Source organism: Lepidochelys kempii, chromosome 10, assembly GCF_965140265.1.
Source record: "Lepidochelys kempii isolate rLepKem1 chromosome 10, rLepKem1.hap2, whole genome shotgun sequence".
Lineage (NCBI taxonomy): Eukaryota > Metazoa > Chordata > Testudines > Cheloniidae > Lepidochelys > Lepidochelys kempii.
The window spans coordinates 65,408,047-65,424,337 of NC_133265.1; the positions used below are offsets into that span (position 1 = coordinate 65,408,047).

At 50.5% G+C, this 16,291-nt stretch overlaps 2 protein-coding genes across 7 annotated transcripts in view; one reads left to right on the forward strand and one right to left on the reverse strand.

Moving 5' to 3' along the window:
- Window positions 1-16,291, forward strand: part of GALK2 (galactokinase 2) — an 82,624-nt gene that overhangs the window by 60,083 nt on the left and 6,250 nt on the right. For all 4 annotated transcript variants that reach the window (XM_073303964.1, XM_073303965.1, XM_073303966.1 and 1 more), the window contains one exon: window positions 16,058-16,259. In XM_073303964.1, coding sequence (XP_073160065.1) covers window positions 16,058-16,259 — 202 coding nt within the window. The remainder of the gene's footprint in view (window positions 1-16,057; window positions 16,260-16,291) is intronic.
- FAM227B (family with sequence similarity 227 member B) overlaps window positions 1-16,291 on the reverse strand; it is a 211,676-nt gene that overhangs the window by 23,818 nt on the left and 171,567 nt on the right. The gene's annotated exons all lie outside the window — the stretch shown is intronic.

The window sequence follows — 16,291 nt, forward strand, 5'->3', positions numbered from 1 at the left end:
AGGAGATAATGCTGCCCATGTCTGATTTACAGTGTCACCTGAAAGTGAGAACAGGCATTTGCATGGCAATTTTGTAGCTGGCCTCACAAGATATTTACGTGCCAGATGCACTAAAGATTCATATGTCCATTCATGCTTCAACCACCATTCTAGAGGACATGCTTCCATGCGGATGATGGGTTCTGCTCGGTAATGATCCAAAGCAGAGTTGACCAACGCATGTTCATTTTCATCATCTGAGTCAGATGCCACCAGCAGAAGGTTGATTTTTCTTTTTTGGTGGTTCGGGTTCTGTAGTTTCTGCATTGGAGTGTTGCTCTTTTAAGACTTCTGAAAGCATGCTCCACACCTCATCCCTCTCAGATTTTTGGAAGGCACTTCTGATTCTTAAACCTTGGGTCGAGTGCTGTATTTATCCTTAGAAATCTCACATTGGTACCTTCTTTGAGTTTTGTCAAATCTGCTGTGAAAGCATTTTTAAAACGAATGTGCTGGGTCATCATCCGAGACTGCTGTAACATGAAATATATGGCAGAATGGTAAAACAGAACAGGAGACATACAATTCTCCCCCAAGGAGTTCAGTCATAAATTTAAATTAACGCATTTTTTTTTAACGAGCATCATCAGCCTGGAAGCATGTCCTCTGGAATGGTGGCCGAAGCATGAAGGAACATATGAATGTTTAGCATATCTGGCACGTAAATACCTTGCAGTGCCAGCTACAAAAGTGCCATGTGAAAGCCTGTTCTCACTTGCAGGTGACAAGCACAGAAGCAGTCAGCATATCTCCTGTAAATGTAAACAAACTTGTTTGTCTTAGCAACTGGCTGAACAAGAAATAGGACTGAGTGGACTTTGTTTTGTTTTTGAGTGCAGTTATGTACCAAAAAAAAAAAATCTACATTTGTAAGTTAAACTTTCACAATGAAGATTGCACTACAGTACTTGTATGAGGTGAATTGAAATATACTATTTATTTTGTTCTTTTTTACAGTGCAAATATTTGTAATAAGAATATAAAGTAAGCACTGTACACTTTGTATTCTGTGTTGTAATAATATATTTGAAAATGTATAAAAACATCCAAAATATTTAACGTCAATTGGTATTCTATTGTTTAACAGTGCACTTAAGTGTCATTCATTTTTTTTTTTTTTTTGAGTTAATCGCATGAATTAACTGTGGTTAATGGACAACCCTAGTAGTTATTCACAGGAGTAGGCCCATTAGAGTGACTGGGATGCCTTGTGTGTGTAACTGCTCACTGTTGTCTGTGAGAGGATGGGGAATTATAATCTGCCCCAGATGAAATATAATACCACATGGCAACATTTTCTTGTATAAATTAAAGGCCAGATTTGGTAACACACATTCAGTAGTATCTTTCTCTGCTAATAATTCTATTGAAATCAATGGTTTCAGAGTAGCAGCCATCTTAGTCTGTATTCACAAAAAGAAAAGGAGTACTTGTAGCACCTTAGAAACTAACCAATTTATTTGAGCATAAGCTTTCTTGAGGAGTTGTAGCTCACGAAAGCTCATGCTCAAATAAATTGGTTAGTCTCTAAGGTGCCACAAGCACTCCTTTTTCTTTTTATTGAAATCAATGGGACACCTTACAGAGAAAGGTATATTCCACATTTTGTATAGGTGGTAGACTCTTTCCCGTTATGATTTTGGATGGTAAGTTCTTCCCCTATGATAGATTTCTTGCAACCCTACTACATCTTCAGAGATGAGCCATGTTTAGTTCATTAATATACAGTGAAATGTATCTTAAGCAGATACGAACGAGACCTGACAAAATGTATAGCCTAGTAGAGGTGGATCTTTAGGTAAAGTTCAAATTGTGCAGGAAACCCCAAAGAAAGGAATCTGCTGAAAGTCAAGTAATAACAAATAATACAATTTACTGGAAGCCACAATGTTTAATTATTTATTTTTTTAAAAAATCTGCATCAGCACCATGGTTGGGTTTGCACGATTTTCATACACTGAAAATCCAAAAATGACCTTACCGGACAAAAAACCCAACCCCAACCGTGGTACAGTTCTTTGCTATATTTATCTAACCCACATTTGTTTGAGACCAATAGTCGGTGGACTATTGGTGTTTGTTTTTTAAAATAATTTTTATGTGGATTTCAGACAAGGTTTCATTAATGGCAGTTTAGTCTTAACATTTCTACATTTTGTTGTTGCAGCCCTTGGTGCATTGTTTCCTCCAAGTGCCATTGGTAGGCAATGAATGTTTTGGACCCATTTGAATAGGGCTCTGAAGAAGTCATTTAAGGGCAAGTCCTTTGCAGAAACATGGAGGCTAGGTGTGCAGAGCCCATAATGAGGCTGCAGGACCCACTCAGGCTCGTGGGGCTCAGTCCCAGGGGCTATTTAATTGCAGTGTAGATGTTTAGGCTTGGGCTGGAACCTGGGCTGTAGGTCACTGCAAGCTGGGAAGGTCACAGAGCTCAGGCTACAGCCTAAGCCTGATCGTCTACACCGCCCCTTAGCCCAAGCCCTATGAGTCAGTCAGCTGACATGGGCCAGTTGTAGGTTTTTAATTGTAGTGTAAACCCTCAGTGTTCTAATTGCTGCTCCTTTGCATCCTTCTGAGCCAGATAACAGAGAAGATGCTGCAGCCCTTAGTCCTTACCCTGGTAAAACTGCCATTGCCTTCAGTGGAAGTCTAACCCCTGTGTGGGGACTGCAGGATTTGGCCTTGATGGCTCTGTAATAGTCTTAGCTCTTTAAAACAACTCTATTACTAGCTCAGATATAAGATTTGTATTGCGCATCTGTAAGTTTTATACCTTTGCCACTTTGGCCACTTGACAGGGTCGGGCCAGACTGCTACAGGAGAGTAATTGGTTTGTTTGTTTTTTGAAGCAAAAGATGTTTTTATTTGCCTAACACATTTACAAAGTAAAAACAGCAGCATATGCAATGTAACACATCAACCAATCACAATTGTTTTCTCATTAGCTTCAGGGGAGGGAAGTGTTCAAGTTTGCCTGGGCCCAGAGCTGGGGGCTTCCGAGTTACCTGGTGGCCCAGAGCGAGGGGGCTTCATCGACTCTCATGGTCTTCCACCCCTTCGAGTTACCTGGCGCCACACCTGAGTGTCACCAACAATTCCGTCCTCTGAAAGCACCCAACAAGAGGGGCAGGCTGTGGGGTGGAAAATCTGGGGGGGGGACGGGACGTGCACCTACATGTGAAAGGACCCCTCTTAGGTGGTGGTGTCCGCAGCAGCAATGGCTGGGGCTGGGGTCCCTTACTCTCTCCCCCAATCAAAGGGTCAGACAAAGGGACCCAGACGGGGACACTGAGCAGAGAACCTCAGACAGCGCCCACCGCTCCTCAAAAGCATCAAGGGAGTCGGTGGACGCCGCCCACAGGAACTCCGCCCGGATACGTGAACGGACCGAGGATTGGAAAACGGCCCCACAGTCACAGGAAACTCCATTGGCCAACCTCCTCTCTCTGGTTTTATAGATGGCCGTTTTAGCCAGGGCCAGGAGGAGGTTAACTAGGAGATCCCGCGACTGTGAGGCCACGGATGGGGAGTGCATAAATAAAAAGGTGAGGGGAAAAATGCAACCAAAAACATAATAGGAGATTTGTGAGGAGCTGGAACGGGCTGCAGCCTGGCGCACTCCACATATACGTGCGCCAGGGTTTCCCTCACACCACAAAAGGGACAAGTATCTGGGACGGGGGTGAACCATGCCAAGTACATGCCCGTGCTCACAGCTCCATGAAGGAGCCGCCAACTGATGTCCCCAACGGGCCTCGGAACCAACGTGGAATATAGGCTGGCCCACCAGGGCTGCTCACCCTCCAAAGGTGGCAGAAGGTCTCGCCACTTTGTGTCGAGGCAGGAACTAGGGTGAGGGCGTGAAGGGTGTGGAGAACAAGCTTGTATAGATGTTTCCTTGGCGCGGTTTGGAAACGTACCGGCTGCAGTTCATGCAGCTGGCTCGCAGTGAAGAGGTGAGGAGGTCGATTGGGTCTGTGGGGCAGGGGTCCAATTAAAAGGTCTGCCGGGCCTGGGGTAGAGGGTGGGCGGAGCATGCCCTCGAGCAGGACCTGGTCGATGTAAGCTCGAGCAGCAGGCGGCAAAGTGGCCTTCGCACCTCCCGGCGCGTACTTCAGGAGGTGAAGTCTGGAGAGCCCTATGCACCGGGCAAGCGTCAAGGGATCCAGCCAGTCTCCCCAGTCATAGTCCAGGAAGTCTCCGATTCTCGTGACTTCTGCCAGGATCAAGCTCTGGCGCACCGAGCGGGACTCCGCCACCTGCACATGGAGCTGGGAGTTGTGTAGCTGGGGCTCCGCGAGGAGATCTACCCCCTCGGTGGCCGCCACGGACCTGGTCGTTAAAAATAGTTTCCAAGTCCGGAGGAGGTCCTGGTAGAAGACCGGCAGCCCCGAGAGGTCTCGCGGAAGACCTCCCGGACGGAGATAAAAGAGCTGCCGGTCATATCGGAGCCCTCAGATGCAGTGCAGGATGGCATGCGCCAGTGTACTCCATGCCGAACTGCCTGCACCATAGAGGAGCCTCTGTAGGGCCTGGAGGCGGAAGACACGGACCTGAGTGTGTAGACACTTCAGGCCCTGTCATCCTTCCTTCACGGATAGATGAAGAACCCCTACAGGGGCCCAGTGCATTCCTGACCAAAAGAACCTCAGAATCGATGTCCGGAGATTGGTCAGGAAACCCGGGGCCAAGACCAGGGTGTTGAGCCGGTACCAGAGCATGGACAGGACTAGTTGATTAAGCACCAGCGCTCTCCCTCTGAGGGAGAGACATCAGAGTAGTCCCGTCCATTTCCGGAGCAGCTCTATCACCCCGCCCTCTATATTTTCCCAGTTTTCCGGCAGTGAGGGATGCGTGGCAGAAAGGTAAACGCCGAGGTAGAGTAGCAGACCCACGCTCCACTGGATGGTCTGATGGGAGGAGCTCGCCTGCTGCCAGTCTCCTACCGCCAAGCCAGAGCTGTTGACCCGGGCGGAGGAGGCTGCCAAATAGATGGCCTAGCAAGCCTCCACCTGTGCCAAGTCGCCAGGGTCCTGGATCACGAGGAGCACGTCATCAGCATACGCCAACAGGACCAGCTGCAGCTCCGGCTCCCGCAGCACCAACCCTGTCAACCTCCTGCGGAGGAGACAGAGGAAGGGCTCGATTGCCAGAGTGTACAGCTGGCCCGAGAGGGAGACCCCTGCCGTACTCCCCATCCAAAGCTGACTGGTTCGGTCAGGGTCCAGTTGAGCTTAACCAGACACTCTGCGCAGGCATACAGCACCCGGAGAAAACCCACAAACTGGGGTCCAAAGCCAAACGCCTGTAGAGTGCTCAGGAGGTACCCATGGTCCACCCTATCGAACGCCTTCTCCTGATCTAGGGACAGGAGGGCAAACGACAGACAGTCTCTATGCCCGAGTTCCAAAAGGTCCCAAACCATAAATAGGTTATCAAAGATACGGGACAGTGTAGGTTTGGTCTGGGTGGATCACGTCTGCCAGCACAGACCCTAGCCGCAGCGAGATTGCTTTCACTACGATTTTGTAGTCCGTGCTGAGGAGCGAGACGGGACACCAATTTTGTAAATCGCGGAGGTCCCCCTTCTTCGGCAACAAGGCGAGCACAACTCGCCTGCACAAAAGAGGGAGGACCCCGCTCTGCAGAGACTCGGCCCAGACGGTGACTAGGTCTGGGCTGAGGACGTCCCAAAACACGCGGTAGAACTCCACGGTCAGCCCGTCCATGCCTGGAGACTTATTAGTGGGCATACGACGGAGGGCTTCCGAGAACTCTGCCAGAGTGAGAGGCAACTCTAGCCGGTCTCAGTCGCTTGCGCTGACCGTAGGGAGCTCCTCCAAAGCACTCTGCAAGCGCTAGCGTCGGTCGGATCCAGGGAGAAAAGACTTGTGTAGAAGGCTCGGGCCCTCCCACACATCTCCGCCGGTTCCGTGAGTGGGGTGCTGTCTTCTGCCAGGAGGCAGGTGATGTGTTTCTTGGCCCCCCCGCGTTTTCTCCAGGGCATAGAAGAAGCGGGAGCCGCGATCCATCTCCCGAAGGAGGCAGATGCGGGATCGAACAAAGGCGCCCCGGGCCCGATGGTCCTCGAGGGCCCGGAGCTCCTCCCGCTTCTCCCGGCATGCTCCGCAGAGGAGCGGGTCTTCGGGGCTGGCAGCCAGACGCCTCTCCAGCTCTAAGACCTCCCGTTCCAACTGCTTTATCGCCACATTTCTCCATCAGCTGGTGCCCCAGGTGTAGTCGCGGCAGAAAAGCCGGGCGCGCACCTTCCCCAAGTCCCACCATCGCCGCACCAAGGGAAAGGCACGCCGCTGCCCTCGCCAGGCCAGCCAGAATTCCCAGAAGGACGTCACGAAGCCCTCATCCTCCAACAGGCTGTTGTTAAAATGCCAGTAGGCCGGCCCCGGCCTCTCCGCACAGAGGGAGGCTGTCACGGTGGCTAGGTGATGGTCAGAAAATGGGGCCGGCCGAATGTTGGAGGAGTGGGCTCGTGAGAGATGGAAGCGTGATAAATAAATGCGGTCCAACCGGGAGTGGCTCGACCAATGGGCTTCCACCCGGACAAAGGTGAACGTGGAAGTGTCATCCGGGTGGTGGTCACGCCAGATGTCCACCAGGGAGTGATGTTCAACTATCTCCCGGAGGGTGTCCGTGGCGGCTGGGCACCGCTCAATCCCCGAGCGGTCTCGTTCCTCGAGGGTGGTATTAAAATCCCCTCCCTGGACCAGGCACTCGTGAGCATCTAAGGCGCTGAGGAAGGCGGACGCCTGCTGATAGAATTGCAGCTGCTCCGGGCCCGATATCGGGGCATAGACGTTAATGAGGTTAACCACGAGCCCCTCTATACGGACCCAGAGATGCAGCAGGCGACCCTGCATGGCCTCGGCGACCCCAGCACCTCGGGCCGTAGGTCGGGGGAGAACAGGGTCGCCACTCCAGCCTGCCGAATCGTGGAGTGACTAAAGTAGACCCTGTCCCCCCAGTCCAGCCGCCAACTATCTTCGGCGGTTGGATCCGTATGGGTCTCCTGCAGGAAAATCAGAGTACCCTCCCTCCCGAAGGAAAGAGAGCACCTGGGACCTGCGGAGAGCCATCCTACAGCCCCGGGTCTTCAACGTTGAGATGGTGAGAGGTGTCATGGGGAGGGCTGGGGGGGATCCTCACTGGCAGGGACTCTCGCATCCCCGCAACAGTCCCTGACCCATCCTATAGGTGAGTAATTGGTCACGGAAGATGCGGACCCACCAGTAGGCTGTGGCATTCTGTTTCCCCGTCCTTTTACCTTCCCCCATGAGGGCCCTTATGGCCCAGAGGATTTGAAAAAAAATCCCCCTATCGCTGGAGAGCAAGCTGTACCTTGTTGCGGGAGCCACGGACATCCTCTAAAAACTTCCACAGCTCTCCTCGCAGCTCATGGTGGGGGGGTTACAGTTTCCCGGTTGTTCCCCGGCGGGGCCCTTGGTGCAGCCCTGTGGCCCACTAAAACAGGCAAGCAGGGGGCGGACCCCCGACGGGGTGCCTGGTGGGCTGGAGCTTCTAGGCCTGCCTCAAGCCCTGGGGCGATAGGGGGCGGTGGAGGGAAAATAACAGCCCCTAATGGGTCGGGGCAGGAGAACGCAAAGGCCATTCCCTGGAGGTCATCGGTTGGAAAAGGGAAGGAGACAGCCCCGGGGGCGGCGATAACATTGCAGGAGGTAGACTGGATAAGGGTAGGGGCAGAGGCGAGGTTCTAGGTTTCAGGAGGCAAGCAGCTGGATGGTGGCGCCTCCTGATCAGGCTCGAGGGTTAAGGGGGTGCGGAGGGAGCTCTCAGTGATACTGGGCGCGGGCTCTATGGTGGATTTAGCAGCCACAGCATCAGGAGGTGGATTATCTTCTGTTGGGCCACTGCCTGGGAAGAAAATTGATTGCTCCGCACCAACGGGGGGATGCTCTGGCGGCTCGTGTCCCAGCCGCATGGCGCAGGCTGTAACCTGAGCAGGCTCGGTGGTCGTCAGCAGGGTGCCATCAGCGGCCGGGTCGATGGAGGAGTCCAGGGGCTCCTCGGAGGTGGGAGCAGAAGCAGCAGTTAGGGGGAGGGAGCATGGGGAGAAGGGGGTGGAGTGAGGTTGCCCAAATCGAGGTTTGCTGGCAAAAGGTCGTCCTCCCCCTGGGCGACCAGGGTCAGATCTAGGGCCTCGATCTCCTCGAACATGGAGGAGAGGACACTTTCTGTCACCCCGGGGTTCTCCCCGCTGGTACCCGCCACAACAGTTGCCTCAGAGTTCACGGGGGCTTCGGGTAGTGTCAAGACAGAAGGGGCTTCCTCGTGGGTCTTGGATGGGAGGGCCTCCTCGGGAGGGGAGACACTACCTTCCAGTGCTATCACATCTTTCCCGGCTGACACAGGTGGATGGGACGCACTCGTGGGCAAAGCGGAAGGTTTGGCAGCGGTGCCCCCCTTCCTGGTCTTCCAGGGGGGCCTCCGCCTCGGGTAGATGAGGTGGAGCTCGAGCCTTTCGGTTGCCTCGCTTCCCCTGGACTAGGGCCCAGCCCTCCATGGCACCATCTGGGGGCTGGTTAGCAGGGGTCGTATCAGGGGGTAAAGGCGATGGCTCAGGGACTTGGAGTGTGGGGGGGACGGTGGGGCGGCATAAGGGAGGGAGGATTCTCCCTGGGGCAGGCTCTCTCCCATGCTTGGTGATATCTCTACCACACCCTCCTCCATAGGCCCCGCCAGATTGTCAGCAGCGAGGGCGGGGCTCTCCCGCTCATCTGGGTGTTGTAGGGGAGGTGCCCCTTGGGCCTGAGCGGGACAGGTGGTGGTCCAAAGAAGAGGGGGGGCAGGTTCAGGTATCGGGCAGCCAGGGGCATCGGCAATGACGGGGCCGGGTCTCAGGAATCCCAGGTGCCCCTCCTTGCTGGGCTAAGGGGCAGTCCCTCTGGACATGCCCTGATGCCCGGCAGAGGTAGCACCGGTCTTCCCGTGTAGAGAAATACACCCGGTAATGGGCCCCCTGGTGGGGGACTAGGAAGGACCCCTAGAGCACCTCTTTGTCACACACCGCTGACGGCAGTAGAAGCTGCACTTGCTGGTGGAAGGAAAAGATGTGACGGAGGGTGGGGTCCTTTCAGCCCAATGGGAGAGGGCTGATGACAAAAACAGGTTTCCCCAGGGTGGAAAGGGCGGGTAACAGGGCAGCACTGGGAATAAAAGGAGGGACAGAGGTCAGGACCAGGCGGACGCCCAGGTCCTCTAGTGGCTCTAGGGGGACAAACACCCCCCTACCACCAGGCACCTCTCCATCGCCTCCTGGGCGGCAGCCTCCGATGCTAAGAAGACGACGACCTTCCCATACATTTTGGAGGCCACCACAATGGCTGAGGGCCCCACCACTCTCGCCAGCGCCCGCACGTAGGTCTCCACGTGGGGCGAGGTGGGCACCAGGAGGCATTGGACACCGTGCTTCCTTGTCATGGTGGGGAAGGGGCCCCAGCTGCTGTTGATGGAGGCGGTGGTTGGGAGAGATGATGAGGTGGCAGGCGGGGGGGCTGCCGCCGCCTGGGCATATGTCCTGGGGGGTGAAGGAGGGACAGCCGCAGAGCCGGTGGAGGGGGCAGCAGGGAGGGACGCCATGGTTGGTGGCGGGGCCACAGCAGTGGGGGTGGCCCCTGCCACGGAGGGCCTGGTGGTTTTGGCGGGGCCCTTCCCCTCCTTCTTGCCCTGGCCTTTCCCGCCGGCTGGGGGGGGCTCCCCTAGAGTCTGGAGAGGCGGTGGGCATGGCAGCGGCAGAGGTCACCCTGGTGCCCTCCATTGCTGATGCCCCAGCGGGGTGGTAGCAGGTGGTTAACAGGAGTTGGGGTCAGGTAAAAAGGAACAGGCTCTGGGATGGGCAGTTCGGGGTGGGGGCACATGAACCACCGTACGCTTGTCCAGAGAGTCCTCTTTGGTTGGCTGGTGCTTCTGGCCCACACAGTGGAATCAGGGCGAGCAGCTAAGTCCCGAGGCAGCTGTTAAACAGCCAGCAATGACGATGGAGGGGGCAGTGATGAGGATAGTAGTGTGGGGGTTAGGAGGACACAGATGGATCGGGGGGCAGCTCCATGCCACACCCCCTGTGTCCCTACAAACATAGTCACGACACAGTCAAGGCCTCCCCCCACACGAGAGCACAGTTCGAAAGTTACTCAGTCTTAGACCCCCTCCACGGTGATTTGTAGATTGCCCGGGCAGTATTCCTCCAGTAGACGGCTGTTTGTCTGTTCCGGGCTTTCTCTTTTGCATTCCAGGGATGCAGGAGCGGATGATAAGAAATTCTCTCAGCCAGAGATGGGTCCGCAGACAAACAGCAAGCGGCTGGGTCTGGGGGCTGGGTCCTTCCACTCCCCCGTTCCGGCGAAGCGGGCTGGCAGGTCCCCCCCTCTCTCGGGGGGTGGGGGGGGGTTCAGCTGGAGTGGCAGCAGCATCCTAGGGCGGGCGGGGGGGGGAGGGCAGTTAACAGCCGGCCGGCAGCCAGCCAGCACTCTAGCAACAGCGGAGAAAGGAAAAAAAAAAAAAAAACACAAAGAAAAGAAAGCGGGGAGAATGTCTGGCCCGGTCTGGGGGGAAGCCAAAAGCAGGGGCAAAAGCAAGGAAAGCCCAGGCCAGAGGGCAGCAGCAGGAGAGCAGGCTAAGTAGGTCCCTTTTCCCTGGGTAAGGTAACAGGGAAGATTTTTTGGAACAATCAGGAACCTTCTGGAGACAATTAAGACAGACAGGCTGATTAGAACACCTGCAGCCAATCAAGAAGCTGTTAGAATCCATTAAGGCAGGCTGATCAGGGCACCTGGGTTTAAAAAGAAGCTCACTTAAGTTTGTGGTGCGCGTGTAAGGAGCTGGGAGCAAGAGGCGCTAGGAGCAGAGAGTGAGAACGCATACTGTTGGAGGACTGAGGAGGACAAGCATTACCAGACACCAGGAGGAAGAGCCTATGGTGAGGATAAAGAAGGTGTTGGGAGGAGGCCATGGGGAAGTAGCCCAGGGAGTTGTAGCTGTTGCCCAGTTGTTCCAGGAGGCACTCTACACAACTGCATTCCACAGGGCCCTGGGCTGGAACCCGGAGTGGAACTCGGGTTCCCCCCAAACCTCCCAACTCCTGGTCCAACACAGGAGGAGTTGGCCTGGACTGTGGGTTCAGAAAAATGGCCAAGCTGAGGGCTGCCGTGAAGCTCCAAGGTGAGCAAATCCACCAATAAGCGCAAGACCCACCAAGGTAGAGGAGGAACTTTGTCACACCATGGTTGGTTGAGGCTCCAATGATCATTCTGTTCTCTTTGTAAAATATGAGTCCACCTGCCAGTATTCTTTTTAACATAGTAAATTATTTTGAGATAGTCCTCTCCTGCACACATCTAAGCTTCCTTGGCTGTATAGCTCTTATCCAAAGACTGTGAATTCAGATCTTTTCCTATTTGTGTAGTGGTGGCTGTTGTTCTTGCTAGGTCAGTGGCCTCCCATTCAGACATAGATCCAGTTGTTAGAAATATCAGTTTTACTGTTGATATTTTTGATTGCATGGCAGAGAGTATTTAGATAACCCTAACGTGGAAGAGCTTTCTCCATTACTAGCAGCATATGTCTGGATTTATGTATATCCTTAGTTTCCGAATCCGAGCAGTGCCTGTCGAATACAGAGATGGCTGGCAGCCTAAAGCTTATTTTACTTATACAGAACATCAGACTGGGGGATATGGGGAGGCAAACACTATAAAAAGATTTCGTTAAGCACGTGGTTAATTTTTTTGGATTGGAATGCTGCTATGCTCTGTCATATCTATGACACTTGTGGTTTTCCCCAAGTTTAGATTTACAACTCTATACTATAAAAAAACAGAAACCTTGCATTTCATAATATCATTTCTTAACTGATATTCAGTTGGCAAAGAGTCATATCTGCAAGGGAGTCTGAAACAACAAGAACACAAAGCCAGTTTCTGTAATTTTGAATGTAATAATTGCTTGAAAGGATAACAGATTATAGTCAACCCAAATGTCAAGTTTGTAGAGTCTTCATGACATGAGAGAATGCTGTCAAGGACAGAGTTTTTGGCTAGCAGCCAGCAGTTAGAAGATCCATTCTAGTTGCCAATACATAACATGATGAGCATAACACAACCACAAAGTGTTTTAAGGTAATCTGGCCAGTAAAGCATTGCTTTACCAAAGGGTGGTCTCTGAATCAAATACAGCCTTTGGCAAGACTTTTACCTTAAAATTGAAACCAGACATGTTTTCAGTTCATTTTTTGGGTTACTACTGTTCAATGGTGATTTACAAGAGTGTGTGAGCTATGACAATCTCTCACGCAACTTCAGATATGCCCTAAACGAATGCACATTTAGAAATCTCCTTGCTGTAAAACAATAGCTTCATAAGAAAAATAATATTTAAAGAGAAATCTCAAAGAATGCTCTGGTTTCTGTGCCCAGCAGCCTTTCCCTGGCAATCGTGAGCACTGAGGAACTATTCTGCAACACATATTGCAAACCGCTACAGAAGCAACAAAAAGATGGAACTATATGGTAAAGCACAGCTCTATTTCTGATTTATCCAGTGCATTCAGAGGAAACAAACCACCATTGCTCAGTGACATTTCCAATGAGATTGAGCTTCCAAGGGACATTCTGGTCTTCCCATTTTTTAAAATCTAGTCTAAAAACAGGTTGTATTCAGAAGGCAGCCATGTGCAATTCATCTTTATTAATTAGTAGTTGAGTTACATAGTAAACAAAGGAATATTCTCACCAATGGAAAAAAGTTGTTCTACCTATAACATAATTTGAGCCCATTTGCTATAATCTGGCTCAGTACTACATCCTCAGCAGCTGTAAATTTCTGTAGCTCCATTGAAGTCCTAATTTACACTTGCTAATTTTTTATTCTGAATAAAGGGAATTAGATATTGGTGATGCTACAGGTAGTGACAGGACATGGTACTGGACACAGTGTGGGACACCACTACGCTGTGCCTGATTTTGGCCACCAGGAAAGCACTGGCTGGAGACTTGATTCACCCTCACAGCCTCAGATCTGGAAGCATGAGTCAGAGGGTTCTACTTTATTAGTGGTGAATCTGCAGATTGCCTGGATCCAAGAACCCACCTGAGAGACCTTTCTTCATTCTAACTATGACTTTGAGTTGGCCTCCAGATTGAGTTCCCTGATGGAACTGGTGAAGACCCTGGCTTTGAACGTTCCTCCCATGCCAAAAAGAGACAGAATCAACATCCACCAGTGGATCTGAATGCCTTAAAAAGAGGAGCTAGATATGTTGAGCCTACATGATCCAAGAGGCCTTGACAGAGCCGCGATACATCTAGATCTGGATCGTTTCCTATACAATAAGGAGATTGACTCTGTGCACTTAGATATTTAATGCTTTTATGAGACTTCTTCCTTAGGGAGTCTGAGTGTCTGAAAAAGAGGGTTTGTTTCCAGAGAGGCAGCTAAGAGCGTTCATAACTCACAGTACAATGAGTGGACTACCAGCTGGAAAGATTTCTTCTTTCCTTTGGAGATGAATCTGACAATTTGAGACTCTCCAATACAAAAGGCCAAGTGGATACAGCCTCCTCTAAGAGTAAGCTCTCAAAGACTCCTCCCACTGCTTTCTTGCACTGAGACTAAAGACCACACTGGTGAGAGTCTTTAAATAGAATGCCTATCTCCTACATGAGGGACAATGTTTGGAGCCTGAGCACTTTTCTGGATTCACCGTGATATATCTTCTTACTATATGTTCCAGTCTATGCATCTGATGAAGTGGGCTGTAGCCCATTAAAGCTTATGCTCTAATAAATTTGTTAGTCTCTAAGGTGCCACAAGTACTCCTGTTCTTTTTGCGGATACAGACTAACAGGGCTGCTACTCTGAAACCTGTCCTGATAGGAACCTACACTAAGGGCTAATGGAAACATAACTTTATTTTAAAATGTCAGTATTTGAATACAAACGCTATCTACCAATAAACCTTCTGCTAACTGCAGAGATTTTAATTTACCTGTGCAATCAAGGAGGAGATAATGGTCCCAGTTCTGCCACAGGTTGATTTGTGCATGCCCCCTCTGTCACAGTTCAGGGCAAATGCACTTGTACTCTCCTTGCATGGTCTACCAAGGGCACCCACTCTAGGTTGCTGGCTCTTCAGCCATCACCTCTCTCGGGTAGAAACCCACATCTCTCTACCTCCTGAAGGGCTTTTTTCCCCCCCAGGCTGCACAGTTCCCTGCCTACACTGACGTTCCCCGCAAGCCAGACTGCCTAACAGGCCAGCATCTGTGCTTAGCTTTCTCTCCAGAAGCAACGAACAGCGTAATGGCCAGCAGTTATAAGTTACCACATTACTCTTTCTAAGCAAGCACATTTATTCTTAAGGTGAAAGCATTACAGAGAAGACCTATTAAGAACAATACAAGCACCTATGTGCAAGCTTTAAGACTTATGAGAGGTCACCCCAACTCCAACCTCGGGCTCTATTAAGTGTCAGTCCTTCAAAATCCACAACTGAGTTTTTCCTGTGGTTACAAGTTCATAACCATCTCTCATGCAGAACCAGAACCCAGCAGCCATTTCTTTATACAGTTTGGGCCTTTGATCTTGGCCTTTGGTAATAGGTAATTGGCACACACAGACCTTCTCCTCAGGGCATAGCTTCAAAAGGCAGGGTTTTTGCAAAACCGGAATTAGGGAATTTGTATTTACCTGTTCCTAGATATTCCCCAGGAAAACCACTTAACACTTTTATTCCAAAGGTCCGTTCTTGTCTGACACATTGTTCAGTATAGTCCATTGAAGCCCCAGATCTCACAACTGCCACCTCTCCTGCCTCGAGAGGTTACATACAATCCCAGCCAACAGTAATACATAAACCATTCATTTAATACAGTGGACCTCAAGGATACTTAAACCTAATTCAATAAGGTCTCCCCCCAAAATTGCCATATCTGCCCCTAAAGTAGTGGATGTAACTAGAGTGCTTGACCAGCCTTCTAAGGGAACCCACTGAGTGGATGCCATTTCTAACATGACCTTTCATAAGTTCACATTGAGCTATTTCAACTGTAAGTATTCTGTTAGCAAGCCAGTATACATCATATGGAATTGTTTGACAACCATCCTGTATAATTTCTCTTTGGAGCCTATGGGGCAGAACTCTCACATGCCCCTTCTTACCCTGGTTACCCCCAAACCTTTTGAGTGTGAACTTGAGACCTGGGCCTCCCAGTCCCACCTCCCATCTAGTTTCTAGGGAGTGTATGTGGTGCCCTTTTTGTCTCTGAAGGGGTTGGCTGCCCCAACAATGGGTTGACATACCCCCACGGTGCCCCAGAGGTATGACTAGCAACAATTCTTTGGACCAAAGGGAGAAATAAGGTAGGCTGCCTTCCTGTGAGGTGTATCTCAACCATACACTGCTTTTTAACAGCAGAGGGGTCAGGCAATGGAACTTCTTCAAACCTCACATTGACTACAGGGTCAGGGCCTGGGGACTCTGGTGACCTAACCTCAGCTTCTGTGAAGGGAGTGGGAGGATCACTGTTTATATTAGAGCTGGTTTAAAAATGTTTGGCAAAAATGTTCTTTGAGCAAGATTTCTTTCTTATTTAAAAAAAAAAAATCTTATGGACTCAAAGGGTCAGACCAACTCTTAATCTTCATAACGTGATGCTAAAGCACCTTGCAAACTGTTTGCATGAAGAGTTGTCTATCACTTCATACACCTTGTAATTGTTTTTGGATATTCTTTGTAGAACATACATAAAATCATCAAAACTAAAACTATAATAAACACTTTGGTTTGAAATCCCCAAACAGTATTAAAACAGAGCTTTTAAAAAGTGTTGATTATAGCAAAAAAAAAAATCTTGACCCGGAAGCAGTTTAATATAAATTAAAAATTACAGAAACAAACTTAAATCTTGTAAATTTCTATTTTTTTCCTTTTCAATTAGGTACCTGTTAATGAATAATTGTAACATGGAATATTTTCACTTTATTTTAGTTACGTCCTTTAAATTGTACCAGCGTGCTAAGCACGTGTACAGCGAAGCTGGCAGAGTGCTGGAATTTAAGAAGATATGTAGTGAGGCACCTGCCAGTGCACTCCAGCTGCTGGGAGAATTAATGAACCAGAGTCATATCAGCTGCAGGGACATGTATGAATGCAGCTGCCCTGAACTGGATCAGCTGGTGGACATCTGCCTGTAAGTTTTGACAGCAATAAACCAAGAACTCC